General features: G+C 35.0%; 2 protein-coding genes and 1 long non-coding RNA gene across 5 annotated transcripts in view; 2 read left to right on the forward strand and 1 right to left on the reverse strand.

The window, feature by feature from the left end:
- The window catches only part of LOC138131346 (uncharacterized), an 82,699-nt gene extending 56,561 nt beyond the window's left edge, over window positions 1–26,138 (forward strand). For 2 of the 3 annotated variants that reach the window (XM_069048313.1, XM_069048315.1), the window contains one exon: window positions 20,448–26,138. The gene's annotated coding sequence lies outside the window, so the exon portion shown is untranslated. The remainder of the gene's footprint in view (window positions 1–20,447) is intronic. The other variant, XM_069048314.1, reaches the window with a different exon arrangement.
- On the forward strand, window positions 1,884–26,138 carry LOC138131350 (uncharacterized). The gene is made up of 5 exons (XM_069048320.1): window positions 1,884–1,928; window positions 15,291–15,426; window positions 15,477–15,549; window positions 15,642–15,710; window positions 15,800–26,138. The coding sequence occupies exons 2-5, from the start codon at window positions 15,341–15,343 to the stop codon at window positions 17,885–17,887; spliced, it is 2,316 nt and encodes a 771-aa protein (XP_068904421.1). The 5' UTR covers window positions 1,884–1,928; window positions 15,291–15,340; the 3' UTR covers window positions 17,888–26,138.
- Window positions 3,406–26,663, reverse strand: part of LOC138131362 (uncharacterized) — a 57,508-nt gene continuing 34,250 nt past the window's right edge. The window contains exon 2 of the long non-coding RNA XR_011159791.1: window positions 3,406–6,603. This is a non-coding gene — a long non-coding RNA (uncharacterized lncRNA). The remainder of the gene's footprint in view (window positions 6,604–26,663) is intronic.

Raw genomic sequence — 26,663 nt, forward strand, 5'->3', positions numbered from 1 at the left:
CATTTGTAAGAGTAAGTAAATTATCAGCTTTATTGCCAAACGCGACGCCACTGGTACGGAGATGTTTCGTTTAAATGTCACATTTCAAAATTCAAGGTTGTTGTTGACAATTTAAGTGATTTAACCTAAAAAACAAATCTTCGATTTCGGCAATATTTACAGACGTTTATTGGAATTGTAAGCAATAATTATCCCAGAATAAGTTGTAAAATGGGTTTTACCATTAAAGAGAAGGCATTTTTATTAGATTATTTTTGAAAGAGGGTGAAACAAGAAAGTGAAGACTGGCCTTACTTTGTACTATCGCGGCCAAAATACTTTGGTCGTCAATGTGACATAAATGACATTCAATTGTAAAGCAAACTTTAGGATGTTTAACCTTATTTTTTACTACTGTCAAAATTATTTTAATCTATCAGTGTCATTCGGATGGGGTAAATTCCAGCTGCAGAGGCAGGGTTCAAAAGCAAAAGATCAACGTGGTCGCGGTTTAGACAACCTTCAGAAGCAAGTAAGACGATTCTATATTTATCAAAAACTGAAGGTGCCATATTTTTGACAAGAATAATTTGAAATTGTCATGTATATTGACATTAATACTTGATTTACATTTGAAGTGTCAAAAAGTAACGACCAAAGTATTTTGGCCGCGATAGTACCCCCTTACACTGAAGAATTTCAAGCCAAATGTCTGAACCTGATGGTATTGGTTATTAACAAGTTTATCAATGTCTTAAAATTATAATGCCTAATTTTAGTATTTTAGTGAATCATAATCCATCATTAAGAAGAAGTCAGGTCAGTCCTTAGTTCAAATTTTAGAAATGGTGCAAAATGTTCGACAAATTATCAAGGAACATCCCTCAACTTCCATAAGGCGTTTAAGACTGCAAATTAAATTGAGTTAATGCACTTATTGCAAAAATTTTGAAGGAGGCTATTAATTTGTTTCCCTTGTGTGTTGCAAGAAATAAAACCCACACATTACCTTAAAGAAATTTTCACCATAAATGAATTTTGGCAGTCCATTTCACCTGACAGCTTCATAAGTGTTTTTGGAAAATATGAGAGGCGAGTTTGACTCTTTCTGGACCACAATGGAGAACATTTGGAGCAGTTTTTGTGAAAACTTATTTTTTGACCTTGGAATAATTTAAATGTTTTAATTAAACTGCTAGAAAAGATACGAGTAACTTTTCAATTAACCAAAAATGTGAGAATAATAACTTTAGCACTTTTCTTACAGAAAACAACAAAACAAAGAATTCTGAAAAATAATGACTTAAAATTTTGTAACCAAAGATTACGTGCCTTATGAAGGAATTTTATGTAACTGTGTTTTTTCCTTAATCAGTAATAAGTAATAATTAATAATAACTTCCTTTTAAATCCATTATTCATGAATTACAAACAATTTATAAAGGCAATTAATAATAGATTTTTGAGAGGTAGGCAACCAACAAAACGAATGCACAGCAATTATATAAAAGTGTCTGATTAGTATACGACGTACGTTTCGATAAAATAAAAGATGAGGTAGCACTCTTGATTTGGTTTCTTGTTGATCACTCTGTACATAAGAACTGGTACGCCCACTTCCCTATACTTCTCTAATAAATAAGCGTGTCAAAAAAGCACCCCAGGTGTGAGCTTCAAAAGTTACTACTAGATGGCGCTGTATGTACGAGGGACTGTCATTTATGAGTTTTGAATAAGGATATATCCATATTTATAGATTTTATATTGCCACAAAGCACACACTTTTTCATTTTTAGCAAAAATCAAAATTGTCTAATATTTGAAACTTTAAAATTTAACATACAAAGTTCAACAGTGACAGTCCCCGAAACAGACACTGCCATCTAGCGAATTTTTATGAACTATTTTGCGGGCTCCAGCTGGTCCCAAATTTGGCTCTCAAAATGGCGGTGAGTGGGTATAGTATAGGCTCTGCCATTTCTATTGAAACACCACCTGTTGGATTTTTCCTAAAATTTACCAATGTGTAACAGGTTCGGTCGGTTGTAAAACGGCTTTTAGTGAGAAATTTGAAATTTTGACATTTTCTAGTTCCTAAAACGTCAAAGCAAATCACTGTCAAAATAAGTATAATAAATTGATAAATCAATGATCTAACTACACATTTAGCAATTATTTATCTCGTCGACGCATCGTGCATTTTTAATATATATATAATAATTTAATATAAATGTCAATAGAAATCTAAAAATTTTACGCCTGCGAGTCCTACCACTACAAATGTGAGTGAGTGGTTTTTAGCGTGGTTATCTGTCGTGGTTAGTGTTCCTGCTGGAAGGTGGAAGGTAAAACCCAAGGGAAACTCAAAGAATTTTAATCAGTGAACAAGGAAATTACAATATCAAAGGATTGGCGCCAGTTTTGGAATCTTGAAGGATTTCGCCTCTCAGGTGTGATTGGATAATTCTGTAGACAGTAATATCAGATACCTATCTGGAAAAAAAATGGTATTATGGGGGTATATAGGCAATGTGGGATAAGATTGTAAGGATTAAAAAAAAAATCAGGAGTTTGAGGAACTCATAATTGAATGAATTGGGGAAGTTTAAGTAAAAAATAATTATTTTGGTTTATTTCAATGTACTTATATGTATTAAGTATTTAATAAACTACACTTGCTGAAATGCTTTTTTTATTGAATATTTCTTATACTGAAACCACAGAGGATCGACGAAACTAACACGTAACCTCACTTTTCTGCTGTTAAAGTTAAATGAGTTATAATAAGTAAAACAAATAAAACTGCACTTAAAGTTTAGCTGAAGAGATGAAAATCAAAGTTACAATTAATTCCAATTTAGAACAATAATTTAAGGTGTCCCCTCAAGGCGCATGTGCCAACTGGCGTGTGATAAAAAGTGCGGGATTTAATTTTGATGTTAGCATTGTTAGCAAATGTAAATACGTTCTAAGCTGAAGACGCAGACGCTTTTTAGAATGATAGAAAAACACCTTTTTAACTTACGGAAAAGATTTCTGAAATTTCAACACAAATTTTTCCGACTGACCACATTGGCTGACTTAAATGCAGTTTATCATATAATTTAATAAGAGTTCTCTTCATGTCAGCACCCATAAGGCTCGTTTTTTTTCTATTTTGCTCTATTTTCGCGAAAAAACAATAAATTCTTGATAATTATTGGGTTATAATTGAATGAAAGACGCGTTGAGTCAAATATGACATGACATTCAACAAAAATCAAGATTGGCAATAATAGTCAAAAAATTACTAAACATATTTGCAGCGTTGCCAAACTGTCAATCAACAGGTGGTGTTTCAATAGAAATGGCAAAGCCTATACATTAAATCTAGTGATAAATAAATTACTACTGTCAGATATAGAAAGAAGTTGGGTTATAAACTGGTGTTTCAAATTATTTTATTTAACGCTATTTAAGGTATTGCATCTAAATCTTCCTCAGAATAGAACTCCAATTCTGATTCTGAATCGGACGCGGCAAGAGAAATAATTGTTGAATGAACATCAGCAATAGATAAATTACTCATATAAACTCCATCCATTTTCAATATACATTACTGTTAGGGAATTTTCTTTTTTTGTATTGCAATGAAAGTGTTTTATTTTTTCTAATATTGAATATTCAAAGCGGGCGTTTTTAATTTATCAAAAAATTTGACACTGTCAGATTATAATTATTGAAAAAAATACGATTAAGTAGCGATATCGTGGAGGCCACAGGCAGTGTTATAAAGAGAAAATGCATCACTTTAGAGATAAAACAAAGTGTTCACCGGTGTTTTAAAAACATTTGGGAAGTAAATAGTCCAAATTTGGGGAGGATGCCAGTTTACCGAATGGTTGGGGAAATTTTTGCCGTAAGTTGATAATTCCACTTTTAATTTAAATTGATCTATTTAAAATGTTAGCTTCAATCTCCTACAGATATCTGAAGGAAAAATACGGAGTCATTTCTGGATCGGGGGCACAGGCACAGAATGGAAACGACGCACGATGGAATAGTGAAGAAATATTTGCGCCGTTGTGCGCTTTTTTTAATTACAAGACCGCCGGCCTTCAGGCTTGACTTGAGAGGGTTTGCTCCTGAGCACTATTCATTTTGAATGTACCATGCTTCCACTTTGTGTCCTGCTCTGAAATCTTTTCGTTAAAATCTGTTTATGTTTATTAAGGTACACCTACTTGCTGGTTTCAATGCCGGTATTTAATATTAATCTGTAGATACCATATTTTAAGTAAAATATTCAAAACTAGTTTACTTTGCTTGATTGCGGGACTCGATTAGAGATTTGTCAAAAATGACAATAATCGTACATTATAACCTCTTCAAAATACACATAATCTGAATTATTATCTGTGACATTGCATTTACAGTAGAAAAAAGTTGTATCCTATTACACCACAAAAGTTACTAAAATCACTAGATTTAGTAGTGTATATTGAAAATGGATGGAGTTTAGTCATATAACTTCTCCAATGTGGCAACATTATTGTACGTAAATTACCAAATTAGCATAATAGGGATTTTAAATATTACCAACAGCTTGTCAACCTGACAGTGCGGATGTCAAGCGAATGGATAATTCACGGCCTCCTAGATTCATAAGAGACGAGTCTCTTATAAATCAAGGAGGCCGTGGGATAATTAATTGGAGAAAATCAGCAACAGCGAGATGGCGCTGCAAATTGAACGAAATAGGGAAAACAAAGAACAGCTGATTTCATTTGTATTTGGATTTAATTTGCCGGTAACAATTTTTGACATTTTACATTATAATAAATGGTTTAAAACAAATTGCAAGTTATAAGAACCACCAAGATCATCAGTTTGCGTTGATTTGTCTACCAAGACCTTTGTCATTGCAACTTTCTGAACCTGCTCTCCAACATTTATGTTTGTCTGTTGTGCTGTTTCTTCATTAACATCAACAGTTGGGGAAAATTTATCAGCATCAGCAACGTCACCCAGATCATTTTCTGCTTCTTTTACACCAAAATTTAACAACCTTCACGAACTACAAAAAAACAACACTAGTTCGGTCAATAAAATTTGTTATTATAGTACCTAAGAAGCGTTACCTATTAGTAGTTTGTCCACATTTTACGGTTTTATTGTGAGTACCCACTGGTAAATTGTGAGACGGAATGGCTGTGAGTTTCAATTGTCTCACTTGACACCTTTTGCTGTTGTGTAAAAAGCTATAATCATCAAAGCTTCACAAACTTGCCCAAAGGTATAAAATCGGTTGGTATAAAGTGTTTTGTAACCCCCAATAAAAATATCTCTGAATTTAGCCTGAGTCCCTGAGTCTGCTTGCAAAAAATCGCAACATCTTGACCTGCTGCAAGGGGTTTTAAACAGTTTATTATTAGGGATTGATACCCAACTCTTAGGGGCCAATAAAGCAATTGACTCTATTCTCACTTATTTCTAGAAGCTCTTTAATAGGTTTTCCGATTTTTAAAACTTCCTGCTTGGTATTTTTTAGAGTTTTTCATTGGGAAATAACATCATGGAAATAGTGCAAAGAAATGTCTTTGCTCACTAAATATCACACTGTATCAGACTGCGGCACGGAACAATAACACTTTGAGGTACTCGTCATCACTTCATGCACAATTTATTAGGAAAAACAAACGAATTTCGCTATTTTTGGGCGATTGAAATGTATCACGGCCAATACGTAAACATTTGTTTTCCCTATTTCGTTAGTTCAAAAATTACCACCAGAGGTCAGCCACTTCGCTGATTTTCTCCAATACTCGGCTGAAAGTTGAAATACAACTTTTGATGCTTTATTTTTTGTGAGGTTATGTATGATTTAAATCTCCTAAAGTAGATTCATTTTTGTAATGACGAACTAAAGTTACTAAATTTTGTAACTTTTGTCTTGTGAACACATCATTTTACCGCGAATATGGGCTTTTAAAAAGTTAGGTTATGGGCTTATGGGTCACGTCATTTGTTCTGTTAAAACTGGTCCGAATCAAAGCTTTGTGAAATTAAATTTGTTTAATTATTTTGAAAAAAAAGCAAAGTTGCACTAAACAAATACGAAAAGGCAGTTGAATGTAACAGTGAAATAATTTTGCATTTTGCTACTCATCCTCGTCATCGTCGCTGTTTTCTAAGTTCGAATCGGAATCTTCACCAAATTAACAATAATTACGTCGATGTTAAAACGTTAATGTTAACGTTAGATCTAATTACATGTACTATTCCGGACACGGAATCTTGGCCATTTTTTAGACATTTCTAAAAAAAATTATGTAAACCAACCATTAGTGTCATTAATAGGTACTATGGCGGACAAAAAATTTTGAACGACTTGTTATTCCTTTGGCATATAAATGTAAAACTGGCTTTATGGTCAACTAACCTTATTTTTTATTTTTGCCTTTTTTGTCATGTCACCAGTGACAGATTAGTCAATCATAGATTAACACAAAAATTTTGGTGTGCCTATGTCGGCTCACGAATGGTGAACGTGGATGAATCTTAATCGTTTCGTCTTTGCCGTCGAAATTGCGAAAGTCGCTGCAGCCCCTAGGCTATCGAGTGGTGTAGAATGTAGATACGTACCTATCTAGTTCTTAGAGGTTTAGCAGCAACACAAAATCAGGAATGTCTTCATCATAGATGAAACCAAATTTAGTTGTATTTACGTCAAGACAGAAAGACCCAACAGGTTGTATTTTGGTACGCAAATATCAAAAAATTCAAAGTACAGATCAATCCACAATACTAACAAATTATAACATGTATTTATTAAACATAAAATTAAAAGTTTAAAATAAAAAAACTTTACAACTAAAACTGAAGAAGTCAATATTTGATCATTGCCCCATTTTGTTGTACAACCAAGAGCAATCTATTCCTCATGGACAGGCACAGATTTCGATGATAGTTCGGGGGTGCCGCGTTCTGTTCCACGGAAAACACCCACCTTCTTCCAGAACCTGGACGCCGAACCACCGTCCCAGTGTGTTCCCACTTCCGCATAATGGCATGGATAGTGCCCTTCGATAACCCAAAATTCGTCGAAATTTGCCCATACAACATACCCCTCTGGTGAAGGGTTACTATTTTGGCTTTAGTAAATTCAGATACGGCTGGCATTGTATCACTAAATTATTATTATAAACTTGAGAGACTTCAAACTGTCAATTTTTCGACTTAATTTATAAACGTCATAATAACAGTAAAGGGCAGCTTACATTGACATTTTTTGATATGCCAAAATTTGATCGTTGAAAAATTTTTGTCCGCCATAGTATAGTTGAATTTTTTTAATAAACAATTGTCAAAACGTTGTCTTGTTGGTATGAGCCAAACTGTGATTTTCATGATAATACGATTGGTCACATTGAGTGTCAACATTTTTTTATGTAACTGAGCCTGCGCCCTAACGAGCGAGAGTTTATTTCAAATTCGAAAAGGTTCCTCCTGATTTCTCATTAAATTTGTTTTGAAAATGAATTCACGGAAGAAATGTACGGGAAGTGAAGTGAACACAACCTTAACCACAGACAATTAAACTATAGTTTAATTGTCTGTGACCTTAACCATGATTTGGTGTCAAATTGTTATACAGCTGGTCCATATGTCCAAATTTTAGGGTGGTACAGTTGGTTTTTTACTTCATTTTGACACTGACAATTGTTTATTAAAAAAATTTCACTATAAATGTCAATTATTAAAAATCACTTTGAAGTTTGTCTTATCTATGTCAAAAAAGCAGGAAAATGGCATTATCGAATCAAAAGTTGAGTTATATTCAATAAAGGCCAGTTCACACATATTTATTTGTCAGTTAAATGTCAATTATGGCCAAGATTCCGTGTTCGGAATAGTACCTATTTCAGTACTTTTTATAAACTATTTCCGTTGGCTAATGTTAGAATGTAACGTTAAGAATCCAGAACATTTCTAGAACAATAACATGCAATATCATGCAACATTAGTTTTCATCAACAATGAAATACATGTAATTTTGAATTTCTAGACCTAACGTTAACATTAACGTTTTAACATCGACGTAACGTGAACGCCATTCTGTATGGGCCTTAAGTCATGAATGCTAAAGTTTCCCATAAGCCTTGTCCTGTCCTTCATTTGAAATTTTGTACATACTTCTGGGACTGAAGCCTGTACAGCACTTACGGAAAGTTTTATTTTAGATTAGAATTTACCGAAAAAACATCCGCCACTGCTTCTACAATTGTGTACTCTTCGTACTTGCGTTTCCATTATCTCAATGAGTAATTAATTTCTTATATTTTGTTGAAAGCTTTTAAAATGTGCTGGTTCGTCTGCTTGCTTATTGATGCTTTACTCGGTTTTGGAAATTCATTCATTTTGGCAGTGACAATAATTTTTTTAATTTTTATTAAAAAAATTTTTTTTGACAAAGAAGCCATGGCCATGGATTTCATTAATGTCATCGGAAACCGACTTATCGCGGAATCAGGCGATTCAAAATCAAAGAAATTCCTTTTCGAGAGGATTTCCCTTGTCATTCAACGTGGAAACGCTGCAAGCATTCGGGGCACTTTTCCAGATTCCGCAATATTATTGGAAATTTTTGTACTATAAAACAAAAATGTTATGTAATTATGTTATTAATATAAAGTTATCTTAATTTTTGACAATTTAAATCATTGCCAACTGTCTAATTTTCATTTATTTTGTAAAAAAATCTAACAAAAAAAAAGTCCCAGTTAGTTCGTCATTACAAAAATGAATGCATTATACCTGGTGATTTTAAATGATTGTGACTTTTTTTCTTAAGTTGGGAACATTTTTCATAAATTATTTTGGCAAACTTGATACCTTCAACACATTGGCGTACGTACGTCATTTCGACATTTTATGTATTAATAAATTGTGTCAAATAGGCGAGGACGCCTATGTTTATGTCAAATATCACATTAAAAAGCAGAATAACCAACAATAATATGTATTACCAACCTATGAAAAAAAGTCATATTCATTTAAAATCACCCGGTATAATATCTGTTCACGTTGGAATGAACATCAGTGGTCCAAATGACCTGACCTGTTACTATGACAACTCATATGAAAGCTAATGCCAAATGTGTGCGATTTGTACCACTGATGTTCAATCCAACTTGAACAGGATTTTGATAAAAACGAAACGTCAATCTAATTTTAAAGATTTTAAGCGATTTGGAGTCTTTAAGGGGTTCATCGAACAAAAAAACGTTGTATTCAACTCGTTCGTGTGTCAATTGGGCTTTTTTGGCACTCGTTAGGTTACCCGGTTAGCAGCCATGTAACTATTTATTAGTACTGGATACGCCAATAGCCTATAAAAGTACAGTCGTTGACCAAAATAAAATAGGACAAAGTAAATTTCGATTGTGTAATTCGATATTTTTACGAAATCCATCTCTTAGGAAACAAAAGTGTCAAAAATAAAAAAACAATTCTGATAAGTGTCATCATTCGACAATATTTCAAAAACTCACAATCATTCAATTGAACATAGTGACACTGACGAGATGACAAGTGAAAAACGACAACCTAACTTTTTGTAAATCAATCGTCAAGTCAAATCAAGTTGTAATCTGAGACACATACGCCTCAGTTACACTACACACATCTTTGAATTGTGAAACTGTCTAAGGTAACACTTTGTCCTATTTTATTTTGGTGAACGACTGTACATACCGGGACATTTTTTTAACATTGAACATAGTCCATACTTATTCCCTATGTTCAGGTCAATGCATGTATATAATCACGTAACCAAGGTAACGAAAATAAGTACTTGACAGTTTAACAAAATGGTCAAGTTGTTTGAAGAATAAATACACATAGGGCCAGTTTATAGAAAGAGAACTAAATATTTAATTCGAATTAAATTTTAATGCGCGATTAACCCATGAATCCGCAACTTCGATTGGTTCAATCTGGTCACGTGTTCAATTAATCTCGCATTTGATTACGATTAACTTAATTTCACTTCTGTAAACTGGCCCGTAATGCAGTTATTCCATGCCAATCAGAGCATTAGAAATGTGCGTGACATTTCCAATGCAACACATGATAGACCAATTCCAACAATCGGAACAATTTTTAATATTATTTTGATTGATGTGTTTTTTAAAATTGAACATAGGGAATAAGTATGGACTATGTTCAGAGTTAAAAAAATGTCCCGGTATGTATCGTGGTGCACTGCAATCACACAACCGACAGCCGCTAAAATATTATCATCCATTGATACCATGATGGAAACAATTTACAAAACCAACAACCATCAGTTAGCGTAGAACTAGTGTGTTGATCTGGGGCCTCTTTCATAAAAATTACAATTTACAATTTAACAAATGACAATTACAATTGCACAATTGACAAATTTGACAAATATACGTTTCATAAAAATGCAGACTGTCAGTAAAAGAATATACATATTCCTATTTGGTATGACTTTGCATGCATATCATCCCTTCGCAATAAATCACATTTGGAATTTGGATATACAGGGTCTTTCACAACTCGCGCCCTAGAGAAAAAGGGCCCCTGCCGACGACAATAAGTTGTCAAAAAATAGAAACAAAGAATTTACTACTTCTTTCATAACTGAGTTACAAGACTTGTAATTCTACCAATTCCAGAAGGGCATCTCAAGGGGTGATGTTATTTCAACCAAATAAAGCCAGTTGCTAGGTTTCAAAAATAATACCATCAGCTACAAAAAATGTTTGGGTTACTGTAATTGACTTTTCATTCTCAACAAATTTAGGTTAACAATCTGAAATGTTAGAGCTGTCGTTACATTGCAAGTTCAGATGTCTATTGCAAAGCCTATGGGCGATTCTAGGAGATGCTTGGAGTGTAGCGACAACACGGACCTGAGCAGAGCCACCAGTGGTTGATGCTTGATAGTCGCAACTAAATGGCATTCTAGGTCATTTCAATTATTATTACAACGTATTGTAGCAAAAAATTAAAAAAAATGTGTTGCAAACGAAAAAATAATTGTCATTTCTGCCCGGAAAACGTTCTTCGAAGACTCTTGCTGGCTCCCTAGCGTTACGCTCACATTCCCCAAAAATTATTATCATTTCTAAATAATCAGCGGCTGAATACATGATTGTAACCAAATAAACAAAGGTTTTGGCTTTTTTTATTACAAATTTAATTTGACAGTGACATCTTTCAAAAACAACTCCAATCGCCCAAATATTTTAAAGTTGTTTTTTCTTAAATGAAATCCTAGCAACGTAAAATTACGGCAAACACATCTTGGAGGTTTAGATCTCTGATTGGTTAACTTTCAGTTGTCTTTTCTCAAATATCTTTTAAGCTAGATTTTTTTTCTTCAAAATTACACATCCAAATGCGATCTGTTGTTTCCTCTTTTTCTCTAGGGCCGGCGCGAGTTGTGAAAGATCCTGTATATTTTGAGGTTAGGCTTCCTTTTTTTTGTAGAGCGCCATTTCGTATTTTTACAAGGATAATGCAAAGGTAACTAGATGTAAATCATTTTATTCCATACTGTATATACGATAGTACAGACTGTCTATAAAAGAATGTGGGATCGCAGAGGGCTCTGGAATTTGAATTTGCCAACCCCTTTAAATTCGTCAACTACTAACCGCCAAATTGTCAAATATATTCACGAGCTGTCAACACGAAATCAACTTAACCTAATTTACGCTTCGAAGCCCTGTTTTGTTGTTTCTTGCGTTCCTGGTCTGCTTATTGTTTAAAAAAGCTTTTTTGGTAATTATACAGTTTAGGTCGACAAATCTGACGCATGCGCAAATGGAACTCCGAAATTCCAAAACTCGGTGAATTTAAAACTGGGCTCAATATATACGGGTCCAGCATGAAGCATTGTCTGTTTTTAGGTACTTTAAATATTTAAAATAAATTGTTATTAAACAATATGGTAACATCGCTAGCAAAATCCGCGTGAGATTCAATCATTTGCGCATGCGTCAGATTTGTCGACCTAAAGTGTATAATTACCGCTTTTTTCAAAACTAGATAACTTCCGGTGGTGTTACAAAGGTATTGTCTTTATCCGTTTTTATAATTTTACAACCTCTCAAATATTTTAGAAGTAATTGATAAAATGGTGTTCACACTTGAACAAAATAAGTTCCTTATGATGTCTTATTACCGCAACGGGCAACGGTGTTAAAAGAGAGTCAGGGAATGGACATACAGCATTCAAGCTTGCAAAGAAGAATTTTTAGCCAAGTACCTGGACTAAAATGTTTTAGAAAAGTCCCTCGCAGCTCACATACATCTAATTGTTAATCATTTTGTTACTACCACAAAAAAATGTTTTATTTTTTTTTCAGTTAGCTATGGACCAAATGATAACTTTTAATACATCATTAGATTCAGAAAAAAAAACTTTACCAGACTGAGCCAAAAAAACTACATGTGTCCATTTAAAAAAAAAAGTTGACTATCGTTAGCTATTAAAGATAACGCCAAAAAAAAAACATTTTATGACTGTTTTGTAGCGCTTGAAAAACCATATCTTTGATTTTTCTGTTCATTGAAATCGGGTAATAAATAACAAAGTTATAGGTTGAGGCGTTTTTCATCAAACAGCCTGTATGTATCTACTGGCTTTGTGGTTGAGCCGACAGGGACGCTATTCTGGCGATCGCTCGACGTACTATTATTCCGGCGCGCTAGAAATATTTTTTTCACAACTTTTTCGACAGTTTAGGATATTGAATTGTAATCTTTCCGATAGTTTAAAAAATCTTCTAACTTTGTTCCAAAAATGGTTTGAATATTTTCATCAGAACAAAAGTTAACAGGGGGTATAAGTTTTACCATGCAATTCCATATGGCAACAGTTAAAAAAAAATGCACTGTATAATATACAGTCTGTGCATTCTCAAACTCGAACATAGGCAATTAACATTGTATTGAACGTTTTTGCTGATTCCTGCTCGCCAATTGAACTTACAGGTAAGGTAATGGCATCAATAGAAAGATAAAATTATTGCGCTTGAAATGATACTAATAATAAGATTAAAGGTGCTATTTTTATTTTTATTCAATTTTGACAGTTTAAAGTGACTTTATTAACTCCATAACAACCGTCATAAGCAGGCAATGATTCACTAGTGAATTTAAAAATTTTTATCTACGATCATGTAAAAAGTAGGCACTTTTTGCACTAAAAATCGTTGCCAAAGTTGACGTTTATAGAATTGACGGAATCGTGCCATAAAACTTTTAGTCCACGATTATGTCAAACAAGAAAATAGTGTTATAAAATTTTTAGTGCACGATTATGTCAAAAAAGAAGAAATCTGTAATAACGATTTTTATATTTATTTAATATCACTGACCTCTAGAGATCAGTGATTTAATATACAGAGTGTTGGTATTAACAAAACATAGATACATATTTACTATTAAAAAAATTAATTCTTCCCTATATGTACAGTGGGGAGCACGGAATTTCGCACGCCAATTTGTACGTCATTAAAAAAAAACTATCTAGTCTAAGCTTTATTGTCATTATAATCAATAATGAGGTGGCATACGCATGATATATGTGATCATGACTGATGTTTCACCTAAACTGTCACGAAACTGCCGCCAGTATCTCATTTTAATAAAATTAAGTCAGTGAAATGTCCAATGTGTGCGAAATTCCGTGCTCGCCACTGTACATCCATTTTACAGTTGGTGCAATTTTTAACAATAATCTTCGGTAAAGAGTTTGGTACTTGAGGCTGTGAGGATTTGGCAGTGCTTGGCAGTTGAGAAGATGTACCCATTTCATTTTCCGCACGAGTAGTAGAAGAAGTACTAGGCTGATTTTCTCCTATCCCCAAAATTTTATTGGAAATGGAAATCTTATTTGCTATGGATTCCTCCACATACGACTCTGCCACGGTCGTACTCTTCCATCCTCCATGCCTCTTTAGAGATAATATGTCTCCTCCAGCATCGACAAGGATGGTGGCAGAGGATCTAATGATAATAGTAAATAATATATGAGTGTATAATATACGAGTTTATAATAATTACCTTCTAAAAGTGTGACCACTATACTCATGTGGATTTGTCAAGCCAAGATATTTAGCAATGTCACTAGGTATTTTTCCAAAGGTATTAATCCCGACTGGTTGGGTGGAACATTTTCCATTTCGATAAAAAACAAATAATCGCTCATGTTTTGTATGTGAAGGTCTAAGGGAGACATATCTTTTATAAATTTCAACCATATTTTTGATGTCATGATCTCTTCCATCAATGACAAAAGTTCAGTGTCGAATAGAGTCGTGTTTCATCAGGACGGCGCCATACCACATAATGCACGCATGAATTTTGTATTTTTAAATCATTTTGGTGAACGACGAATGGGTGCTCATGGAGCTATTCGATGGCCCGCTAGATCCCCAGATTTGAATCCATTGGATTTTTTTATATTCATTCGAAACTTTCGAGACAATGTCTATTTGACCCCACCAGGTACCCAAAAAGAGTTAAGAAAAAAGATAGTGCGAGTATGTCAGGAAAAACCCCGAAATTTTTACTGAATGCAAAGGTGGGCATTTCTAGAAGGTATCGACAGTGTCTGCAACAGCATTGAGAAAATTTTGAGCAACTAGAATAGATTTTGTATTGTTTACAAATTTGATTACTTCATTTTTGATTTTCAATTTTTTTCATTTAAAATACATTTTTTGTTTTTTCTTTTAATGTAAGAATATTCAGAAGAAGATTATTTATAAGAACGAATAAAAAAATATATAGTGTAATTTGAAAAAAAAGTTGGCTATCGTCTGTCAAAAAATAGATGTCGGAAAAAATATCGAATAGGATAATAATGAAGTGTTTTTCGAACTATTTCATTTGATGTGTCATTTATTCAAATCGGATAAAGAATAAGTAAGATACAGCGTCAAAGGTTTTTCGTCAGTCACCCTGTATATATATATATACAGTTACTCCTGCAGCTCTGCACTGACGTCAGTCCGGTCACAACACGATTATCACTGAAAATTGAAAACTGACAAGTGACGCACAGTTGATTGTTTTTCGCTCGCTCCGCAAAAAATCTCGACTCCCATGATTTTAGCTTACCGTGTCGTTTGCGGACGATTTACGCTGATCTGCGAACGATTTTCGCTTGTGCTGCGTTACGATTTTACCGTGTCGCATGAAACTAATTCACTGCCCGGGAATAAAATGTATGTAGTGCGCCTAAAGAAGTTTTCACTTCAAAAAATCTACTGGTCATGCTTAAACAGATTTCCACTACCGCCAGCAGCGCTACCTATCGGCGATACTAGTCTCACTCATGTTAAGCCAAAGACTAAGGTTAAGCATCGACATGTTAAGAAGCTTGCGGCACAGTCAACTAAGCCACCAACGCCTATTACGATGGTACAATCATTTATAATGACCCTGTATACTACTATGATCTGTGTTTGCAGCTTGATGTCTTCACCTGATTGTAAACGGAGGAAGCTGGCAGACGACGTAAATTCAGTTGCAAAGATGTCGAATGTAAGTTTACATTTATTCCAATTTTTTACGTACCACTTACCTACATTATTCTCCAGTTCAAGTAATTGACTTTTGTTTGTTTTCACATGCAGGTTTCACCAACGAAAAACTGGGAAACTCAAACTGACAATGTAACAATCACAGAATCAGCTTCCAACCAGGTAACTTTATCTATCAACATACAATTTTCAACTCTGCTCCCTAATGGCTTGTGCTAATTGGTAACTGTAATGCTTCTTTTCTTTCACAGCGATCTGTCATCGACCTAAACGCTCAGAGCTTTGAAGATATTGCCAACTTGGACGGATTTGTGGATAGAACAATGCTCACAAAGGAATTACTACAGGAAGAGCCAACCTACGCCATGATATTTGCACCATCAAAATTTGGCAAAACTGTAAACCTTAGTATGATTCGTTTATTCTGCGACATCGAAGATAAAAATACAAAGACAAAAGAAGATGTTACAACGGACCCAACAATGGAGGAACTACGATCAAATCCCTCAAAGAACATGAAAGTGTTTCTTAGGCAGTTTGCGGACACAAAATATGAAGAATGTTTGATCTTGGAACAAGAAAACTTTGTCATCCAACATTTTGGGCGTCATCCAGTGGTTTTCTTCAATTTCAAGGACTGTAATGTCAAACATGAGTCAGGAGCAATATTTTATTGTGCTATGAAAGTGAGGGATGGTTATTTGGAAAACGATTATCTTAAAAATAGTAAAGAATTTCAATCTGGTGATCCGGAACATGTCCATTTAAAACAAACATGTTCAAACTGGCTTAGCTACAGTGATGATAAACTTGAGAGTCTCTCTGTGATGGAAGTGATTTTTGGTTTGCAGGATTTGATTAAGAGCTTGAGGATACATTGGGGGAGAGACCCAGTGTTTTTGGTGGATGAAATTGACAAGCCTGGTATAGCCGCCATGGAACATGGGGTTTCTGAAAGTCAAGTACGTAAGATAGGAATTACTATCACTAATGTGCTATCTTCGATTTTGAAGTCAGCAGATAAACAGTTAAAACTTCAAGCTGCCTTGCTCACTGGCATTTGCAAACTTGAATATTCTACGCTGTCACCTATGGACAAAACAGTGGCGGTATACTTCTTGAGTGACCGTAGATTTTCTAAATATTACGGGTTGACTGGTGGAGAGGTTGATTCTTTAGTGAGGAAATTCTATGGCCCACAGGGAGATGCTGAGATCAAGAAGATAATTAGCCACATTAACGCAAACTACAGTGGCTATAATGAGCCTTCCTATTATGGTAAAAAATACTGCTTATTCTCCGTCCTTAACTACATAAGAGAGATAAATAAGGATAAGAACAAGGTCAATTTGTGTTTTTGGACGGACGGAGGTTTTTTGACTGAAAAACTGCCAATACTCAAGAATTATGAGGTTATTATGATTGCTCTTCACAAACTGTTGTATGGTGATTCTGGTACCATTGCAATACGATATAAATCGGCAATAAATGTTGAACATCTTCTCGGACTGTATCGTGAGGAAATGGACCTGTACCCAAATGGAATTTTCAACTTTTTCTTACAACGAGGTTATTTGGCAGTAATAGAATTTGAAGGGAGAGAGACGATACATGTAAGAATCCCAAATCTCGAAATTAAAAATATTTACCATCAGATGTTGGAGGATTACCATAACGAGCTTCCAGAAGCTATTAAGTCAAAATTTACTTCTTGCGGACAGATCTTCAAGTCACTACCCACGCAAGACTCTACAGAGTTTCAGGAAAGTCTAGAAAAACTCTGTGAAGACTTGAAATGTATTTTTAGATCTAAGCAGTGTAAGAGTGAAGGTTCAATATGCAGCCAGATATTGGCAATCTTGAAGCTTCATACTGACTATGAGAACTGTGAGATGGAACATCGAGTAAGATATTATTTGGGTGAATATGACAGTGAAATTGATGCCAACATTGATGTTTGGGGGCGTTGTGGCAACTTCGCCGTGATCTTTGAAGTTAAATACAATTTTGATGCTAGAAGTGAACCGGACAAAATTGGATCTGAGGCAAAAAGTTCCCTTGCTGCTGCAGAAAATATTATAGTAAAACTTCTACCTCATAAATTAGGACCAGAAGACTGTCGGCCCCTGAGCACTTGCCAGGGCAAACGGCAACATGTAAAGATGCTGAAATTTAATAAAATTGAGCACTACGTTCTTGTAGGTCTGGCTGTGGATGGTGATTATACTACTCATATGCTTGTTTTTCGAGATACGGACGATTGGAAAAATGTAATTCAAGTTAATCCTGAAAATCATGTTGCGGAAATAATATCAAATGAGCTAAAAAAAAGTAGCTGATGTCTGATAAATGATAATAGACCTGGTGAGAATGTTGTTATTATGTTGAGGCTTAAACTGAGTTATTCACTGATAAGATTTTGCTTTCTCTTCATTCATTAAATTTATTTTGTGAAAAAAGAGCATTTTTTGTGTTTGCCTTTGCTTGTTGCACTATTATTGATGTATCCATGCGGATGTTGAATATAATTGTGAAAATTAACCAGTGTATAGACCAAAGCTGTCTTGAAAAGAGGAGATGCTGTAAGAATAGATCGGATTGTAGTCGGAACGAAAACGAGAAATGTTTTGCACTTTTTTTATTAACTAGGGAAATATTGGTTTGGAAATTTTAGATCTTTTATCGATTCTTATTCATTACACTCCATTGATTTGGTGCACTGCTGCAGTATCTAATGACAAGGAATTTTGGGGTTTCAAAGAAATTAAGGATTTTAATATGGTTTTGATTTTTTTTTTTGTTCGTTTCATTGCCTTTTTGGGTTTTTTTACTAGGTTTTTAAAGTGCCTAATTGTACTAGTCTAGAACTAATATTTTGCATTGAAAAGCAATAGTAGATATTTATTGGATCTTCTGAGTTTGCAACCGTTCCACCTGGAACCGGTGAAATATTCAGACAAGACTGTTGATATACAGGGTGGAACAAAAGTATCAAATATTAGCTGTAACTTTTTAATTTCACAATTTATGAAAAAAATGTTTAATATAAAAGTTGATTGGTGTATTATCCTGCATCATCTGGAGCGCGTTCATAAATACTCTGGGTAGGTATAAAGGTTACCCTTGGGTCACCCAAACGCCGTTCACAAATTAAAATTGGGGGAATAATCACGCTATCCCAGATCGTTCACAAATGTTTAGAGTGACACAAGTGACAAGTGACACAAATTACCCATACGTCAGATTTGACGTCTGTCAAATATCTGGCGGCAGTGAAGCGGCGGCTGCGTGAAAAAAATATGTTCTGGGGTGTTTTTATACATTTTTTAATTATGTTTTCAATAATGGGGACAACATTTTCGAAACTGGAACGGCTGACTCTGAAATGCATTTGAAATTGTCTTTTGGTTAACCCCGGTACAATCCGTTCAACATATCCAACAATTCTTAGGGCCGGTTGTACCAAATTAGTTTAACTTCCGTTTATGCCCCAGTCTAGATTAAAATTAGATTATTTTGTTGTACGAACGGTGATCGAGGATTGTCTAAGCATTGAACGTGGTTTTCAGTGATCGACTGATATCTATCGATCAAGGATGGATCAGTATCATTTTGACATATTTGCTATCAACATTTTAGATTAGAATTCTAAGATGGGCTCACACTTTCAGGGAACGCCCAAATAATTTTGAAAAATGGAATGACTGCGATTTTAGAAATCGATTTAGATTACCCAAAGACGTGGTAAGATTTATCATTGAAGAAATTCATGATGAAATTTCCTCAGAAACAGATAAAAATCACGCCTTTTCATCGTCAGACATGGTGTTCATAACACTGGAGCAAAGGGACAACTAATCGGAAACTACAGTAAGCCGAGCGATTCCCAAAATTATTAATGCAATAGCAAGACGCCGCCGCCGTCCAGAATTCATAAATATGTCGAATAACGAAGAAGCAACAAATAAAATTAAAGAAGGTTTTTTTAACATTAGCAATTAGCTCTGGATTGTACATACGTTAAAATTCAATCCCCAGGAGGCAATGATGCCGAAATAAATCGTAATCGTTTTTTTGTTTAGATTTTCGTATTTTCTTTTAAGAACGTATGCAGTTCGATCATTTTCAAACCCAACAATATTAAATTCCTGTTCAATTGCTTTCCATGCATCATTTTTCAATCGATTTACATCTGTATCTATTTTTTTATTTTCTACTTTATCTTTGAATTCAAAAACTAAGCCCAGTAAATGTTTTTCTTCAATTGTAGAAAAATTCGTGCACCTTTTATTACTATTCATTGAGAAAATTCACATAAAACACATTCATAGATAAATGTCCCAGTTGTCAGCAATGACAAATTTAGAATAATTTTACGCGAGTAACCTACAGGTCTGATTTTACCAACATAACTCATTTTCACGAAAACGTCGCTCAAGTGATCTTACTGTGAACAAGAGATGTACAACGCGTCTGTTAAATAAACCCGGTTCAGTAGTACACTGTAGTTCAATTGAACCGAAGTTCAGTGTAATTTGGTACAACCGGCCCTCAAAGGTACCGTGCGATCATTTAAATTATAAATTAGAGCTGGCTGTGCATTTTCAATTAGGTTGGCACCATTGATTGTTGACAATTTGATTTAAAATTTGTTTTGTTAAAGTGCCGTTTCAAAATGTTTGATTTAGAACATACAATTTTTATTACTGAGAGTTATTTTAAAAACGCTGAACGACGAGAGAATGGCGAATGAACGTATTCTGTAGAACACTGCGTTAATGATTTTCAAAACGCTGAGATAACCGCTTTTGAATTCAAACAAACCGCCAACAAAAGCAACGATAGCACCACGGCTTCCTAGATTAATAAGAGTCGAAGCCTCTAATACGGCTGGTCGAGTTCCTTGAACTGTCTGTTCCTTCAAAAGCCAAAAGTATAGTAGCGCCCTCTACCAAAAAACGAATATTTTTTAAATTAAACGAATGAAAAATCGTATTAATGTTTTTTTTTCTATCAATAATCTACTTTTTGAAGTAGTGTATGTAACATACAAATTACGATTCTTTTTAAAATGAGATTTGTACGCGGTTAAGCAGCCAAATACACAAACAAGGCCGTCTGAATCAAAAAGCTACGCTTATATAAGCGTAGCTTTTTGATTCAGATGGCCTTGTACACAAATGTATAGTGGCGCCCTCTCAGGAACAGAAAAAATGCTTGCAACTGATGAACTCGACCAGCCGTATTAGAGGCTTCGACTCTTATTAATCTAGGAAGCCGTGGATAGCACCGAGTTGGTACCACCAGCGACCGCTAGGGGCGGGGGTGAAAGCATATATCTATCTAATACTCCTATATGGAGCATTTGCTTTCAATTTGTGGACAGAGGAAAGTAGACGAAGATAGTTTCTATCCTTTCGTGCCACTTCGTGAAAATGCGCATGCACCGAAGTGCCGCCAACTTAAAGCTAGGGAGTTTCCTGTCTCCACTGGCATTTTTTTGACTTTTGCATTCGCTCGGCAAATTTTGCTCATCAAAAAAATGCCACTTTTAATCCTAATAAAACAATAATACTCGTAATGTGCTAATTTACACATCGGAGATCAATTGCTGCAAATGTTCAGTTTCAAGACTCATTTTATTTGCGTATTGACAAGAATATCATCAAAAGTTTTTGATGATGATTTTGTCTGAACCGGTTCGGAGTTTTTTTATTCAAATATCCAATTTCAAGACTGAGGAATTATTACAACTATTGCAATAGTATGTTACCTAATACGTAATACATATATTGAACAAAATGAGACGTCATATAATAAAAAGTTCCCCTTAAATAAATGTAAAAACGCTTAACTGGTAAAATTTTTCATTTAAAAATTAATTTTGTTGCAAACTTTTCCTTTTGGTATTTCAAAATTAATTACTTATTTGATTGTGTGAATTTTGGCACCGTAAAGTTGCGCTTGCGCATTTGGACCAAATAATCCGTAAGACGCAACTTATGCAGACATCAATATGTCTGTCTCCCTTGCTCTGTCCACGAACCGTCCATGCAGTAAAATAGGGAAATTAGGGAATGCTCCATATAGGAGTATTAGATATATGGGTGAAAGTCGACAGGGGATGAACGGCCATGTTTTTTTTAAGACACTTGGTTCTTGACTGCAGAGTAGTGCCGAAGTACTGTGTATTTTTCTGTGTTCTAATTGCGCGATTTTAGTTGTTTTTTTTTATTGAACCGTGCTAAATGTTGCCGTCCAGCTTCTGTTTTTGAACTAGGTATGTGTTTGGGGTACTAAAATTATTCTGTTTCCCGCGAAATGTAGTTTAACAATAATAAGACACAAATGGGTAGCACGTGGGTTTGAGATGGTGCCACCATGTTTTACAAAAATCCACAATTATCTCGACCATCCCCACGTATTACGCTTTAAACATTTATAAGCTTGCGAAGGAGTGCAAGGCAGTTTGGTTCTAGCTTTGCAAATTTTATAAAAACGTACGAACCATGTTCCTTTTTTTGTTGTCAAATCAGGTTTTGCAATTCACTAGCTTTCCTAACAGAAAAAGGGCACCAAGTTTTAGAGTTGGTCTGTGGCTGTCACAATTTTAAGCGCACTCCCTCATTTTTGATCCCCTTTTAATTATTCCGAGTGACGCTTTTGGTGTAATAAGTAACTAGTTATTGTTCAACATTTAATCAACGTTTCCACTTTCCATCCCGGTAGCAACCAAATGTGTTTATATTTCAGGTGTCTCCGTGGGTTTTTCCTTAGCTAGGGATCTACTTAGTCCCGGGGCGCTCTCCATATTATTCAGGGCGCCCCCCCTTGTCGGTGAGCCGGCTCTAATATGCTAGGGCCGACAGGACTATTTTAATTTTTTTATTTTTATGTATGTGTTAACGGATGTTACCATTTTTTCCATCCCAAATTGAAAGTGTTCTTAGATAGCTCTGTCAACAAGTATTTGTCGCGTTTCTTTTTTTTTTTGTTTGCTTTTTTCCAGTTTGCTGTAAATGTAAATTCTTGACCTTACCGCGAGGGTCTCTCTCTGTTTGAGGGATTTTGTTTCCTCTAACCTCCAAGCATTGAACACGGCCTCGCGGTCCTCATAAAATTTGCACCCCAAGGGAGACCCAAAAACCTAACGCTTGGCAGGACTTGTTGAATGCTGGGTTATACCTGAGCTCCATGGCACACTTCCGGAAATGTGATCAGGTCTATTTTCCCTGAGTCTGTGTAGCCTGACAAGCGCGTTTTGTTTTTCTTTTGCTTTGGAAAAGTCATGTTTACTTCAACCGATGAACTTAGAGTACCTCAATTTGTTGACGTAACGTAAAGCAGTTAGGACTTTCCCTTAGCACTAAATCACGGGTAGGCGGGAAATGTTAAAGTCGTAAGGATAGGTGCCACAGACCATCGGACCACACAAAGCCACTCGCTCCTTCTATAGCGTATCTGCCGCACATTGTAAATTAACTTGAAAAGAAAAAGAAAAACATGCTAAAGTTCTCGTCTAGTGCTCGCTCTCGCTCGAACGGTCCGAAGTAACTGCATTGTTTGTAATGTACATGACCCTTCTGTTTTTCCTGAATTTTAGATTGTGTTGTTTATGAAATCAGTTTTGCTCAATTTTCAATAACTGTCCCGTCCACGTTGTCACTTCGGACTTGTTCGTATTTCAGGAGAGGTTTTAGCGGAGCCTCATTCGGGGATCTAGGAGAATGGCCAGAGCTCACCATTTTCCTAGAGTTCTAAATGAGTAGTCTTCTCACATTTGGGGAGACTTGGGTGCCCTCTCCCGAGACGTTATTATTCATTAATCCCGGCGTTAACAAAAATCCTAACTTTGAATAAATAGCTGGTTATAATTATTGTGTTGTTTTATTTGCACTCTTCTGTGGTTGACAAACCCTGTTGGAACGAATCTGGTAATGTTTAATTTGTATAAAAAAAAACACAATGTAGGGAAATTAACGAGGTACGATCACGCGCTCTTGGACATTTTTGAATTTCACGGGTTTTTATTTTCATTGCGTATGTTGGTAGAAAAAAAAATGATGGCCGCTTGGTGGGATTTTTGAATTGCCCACTTGGTTCATCACAACGCATTCCCTAATTTCATTGTGGATTACCAAAAATTGGTCCAACAAATTTATAAATGTGTGGCGAATTTTCGCATTGTTGGGACTGTTGGTCGAAAAGCCGGTAGCGGAGCGCCCAAAAAAAGAACTCCTGAGATTGTGGCAGACGTTGCAGCAAGAATGGAACAGTCTCCTAAAAAACCTCTCCGCAGATTAGCCCAAAAGATGGACCTCTCATATGGAACTTGCCACAAAATATTGAAACAAGATTTAAATCTTCATCCTTATAAAATTACCGTCGTTCATGAGCTACTCCCACGAGATTTTCCTGCACGAATAAGATACTGTCAGTGGTTTTTGAATCATCTAAATAACAACAATACCTTAGATTTAACATTTTTTTCCGACGAATCATGGTTCCATCTCTCTGGATATGTAAACAAACAAAATATGCGAATTTGGTCGTCAATGAATCCTCATGAGTTTGTTCAATCGCCTCTCCATCCGCAGAAAATTGGTGTTTGGCTAACGGTCTCTCGAAGACGCATATTTGGACCTGTATTTTTTGAAGGAACGATAAATGTTGCGAGATATCGAAATAATTTACTCGAACTTTTTTTCCAAAATCTTCATGATGACGAACTTCTACATGGGTACTTCCAACAGGACAATGCAACAGCTCATAAGACAAGGGAAACTATGGCTCGAATTCACGAGTTTTATGATGATCGAGTAATTCAATTTCCGCCTCGAAGCCCGGACCTGACAATTCTAGACTTTTTCATTTTCCCATATCTCAAAAACACCATTTTTAAAAATAACCCGCACAATCTTGAAGAACTGCAAGAGGCAATTTCAAATGCATGCAACGCTATAACGGTTCAGATGTTGGAAAATGCATTTGAAAATATGCATTGAAGCTGGGGGAGAGCACTTTGAACACTTTCTGTAATTCTCAATTAAACTACATTATCCTTTATTGCTTTTATTTCCTTTAAATTAAAACGATTGAATATGAAAACCATCACAAAGTTAACCATAACCTCACATTTATTCAATCAGTCAATTGGCACTCTGGGCAATCGTATAAAAAAAATCCCGCCTACTCTAATTTATAATTTAAATGATCGCACGGTATTTATTGTGCAACCACACTTATATTCTCTTCTTCCCATTCCTGTATTGAATCCAGTGCTAAAAAACCATTTTTTAACGCAAGCTAATAAAGACGAAAGGGTAGGATTTGCCTTACAACATTGTAAATTTTTGGGAAATTGTGGTATTTACAGACGAAAAGGTTTTTCAGTCGTTCTATGTACAATGGCCACGTTAGAGTTTACAGACCACCAGACACTCGTTTTGAGGAACGATTCCTGAGAATAATTTTGTATATCAGCGTGACAATTGACAATTGTCGCGTGCACGGCCTCCTAGATTTATAAGAGACGAGTCTCTTATGAATCTAGGAGGCCGTGGTCGCGTGCATACCGCTACATATACAGAGTGATCAACAAGAATCCAAATCAGAGCAAGCGTTGCAAATTATCGGTCACGTCGTAGCAAAATCATATGCACATAAGCGGTCAAAACATGGGCGTAGACAATTTATGGTCTCAAACGCTACTTAATAAAAATGATACTTTATGAATTTTAGAGGTTGAAATTATAATTGTGCATTTTATTATTATTATAAGATAAGGGAAACAATTTATAAGATTAACAAGAGCAACATTTTACATTTGTAAGAGTAAGTAAATTATCATCTTTATTGCCAAACGCGACGCTACTGGTACGGAGATGCTTCGTTGAAATGTCACATTTCAAAATTCAAGGTTGTTGTTGTTGACAATTTAAGTGATTTAACCTAGAAAACAAATCTTCGATTTCGGCAAAGTTTACAGACGTTTATTGAAGTTGTAAGCAATAATTATCCCAGAATAAGTTGTAAAATGGGTTTTACCATTAAAGAGAAGGCATTTTTATTAGATTATTTTCGAAAGAGGGTGAAACAAGAAAAAGAAGACTGGCCTTACACTGAAGAATTTTAAGCCAGATGTCCTGATGGTATTGGTTATCAACAAGTTTATCAATGTCTTAAAATTATAGTGCCTAATTTTAGCATAACATAACCCATCATTAAGAAGAAGTCAGGTCAGTCCTTAGTTCAAATTTTAGAAATGGTGCAAAATGTTCAACAAATTATCAAGGAACATCCCTCAACTTCCATAAGGCGTTTAAGACAACAAGTTAAATTGTGTTATGGCACTTATCAGAAATTTTTTAAGAAGGATATTAATTTGTTTCCCTTTGTGTGTTGCAAGAAATAAAACCCACACATTACCCTAAACAAATTGACAGCTTCATAAGGGTTTTTGAAATTATGAGAGGCGAGTTTGATTCTGTCTGGACCACAATGGAGAACATTTTGAGCAGTTTTTGTGAAAACTTATTTTTTGACCTTGGAGTAATTTAAATGTTTTAAACACTGCTAGAAAAGATACGAGTAAGTTCTCAATTACCCAAAAATTAGAGAATAATAACTTTTACACTTTTCTTATAGAAAACAACAAAACAAAGAATTGTGAAAAATAATTACTTTTAAAATTTTATAACTCAGGATTGTGCCTTATGAAGGAATTTTGTGTAACTGTGTGTTTTTTCCTTAATCAATAATAAATAATAATTAATTATAACTTGCTTTTAAATCTATTATTCATGAATTACAAAAAATTTATAAAGGCAATTAATGATAGATTTTTGAGAGGTAGGCAACCAACAAAACGAGTGTCCACAGTAAGTAAATAAAAGCGGCTGATCCATGATAGAAATACGTTTCGATAAAACAAAAGATGAGGTAGCACTCTTGATTTGGTTTCTTGTTGATCACTCTGTACATAGTTCATTTCAGAAATATATGCAGTGACGTCACGCCTGGAGCAAGAAGACGACATACCGTTCGTCCGTATTTGACAGCAAGGCATAATTTCTGCCTTTAAATTTAAATTTAAATTAAAGTATTTTCTAGTGT

The sequence above is a fragment of the Tenebrio molitor genome, chromosome 5 (genome assembly GCF_963966145.1).
Source record: "Tenebrio molitor chromosome 5, icTenMoli1.1, whole genome shotgun sequence".
Taxonomy (NCBI): Eukaryota; Metazoa; Arthropoda; class Insecta; order Coleoptera; family Tenebrionidae; genus Tenebrio; species Tenebrio molitor.

Excerpts from the sequence above, each read along its gene's own strand:
- LOC138131350 (XM_069048320.1), top strand. The coding sequence starts at position 15,341 with ATGTTAAGCCAAAGACTAAGGTTAAGCATCGACATGTTAAGAAGCTTG. Across the intron at positions 15,427-15,476 it reads CACCAACGCCTATTACGATG|CTTGATGTCTTCACCTGATT; the intron begins GTACAATCATTT and ends CTGTGTTTGCAG. Across the intron at positions 15,711-15,799 it reads CAGAATCAGCTTCCAACCAG|CGATCTGTCATCGACCTAAA; the intron begins GTAACTTTATCT and ends TTTCTTTCACAG.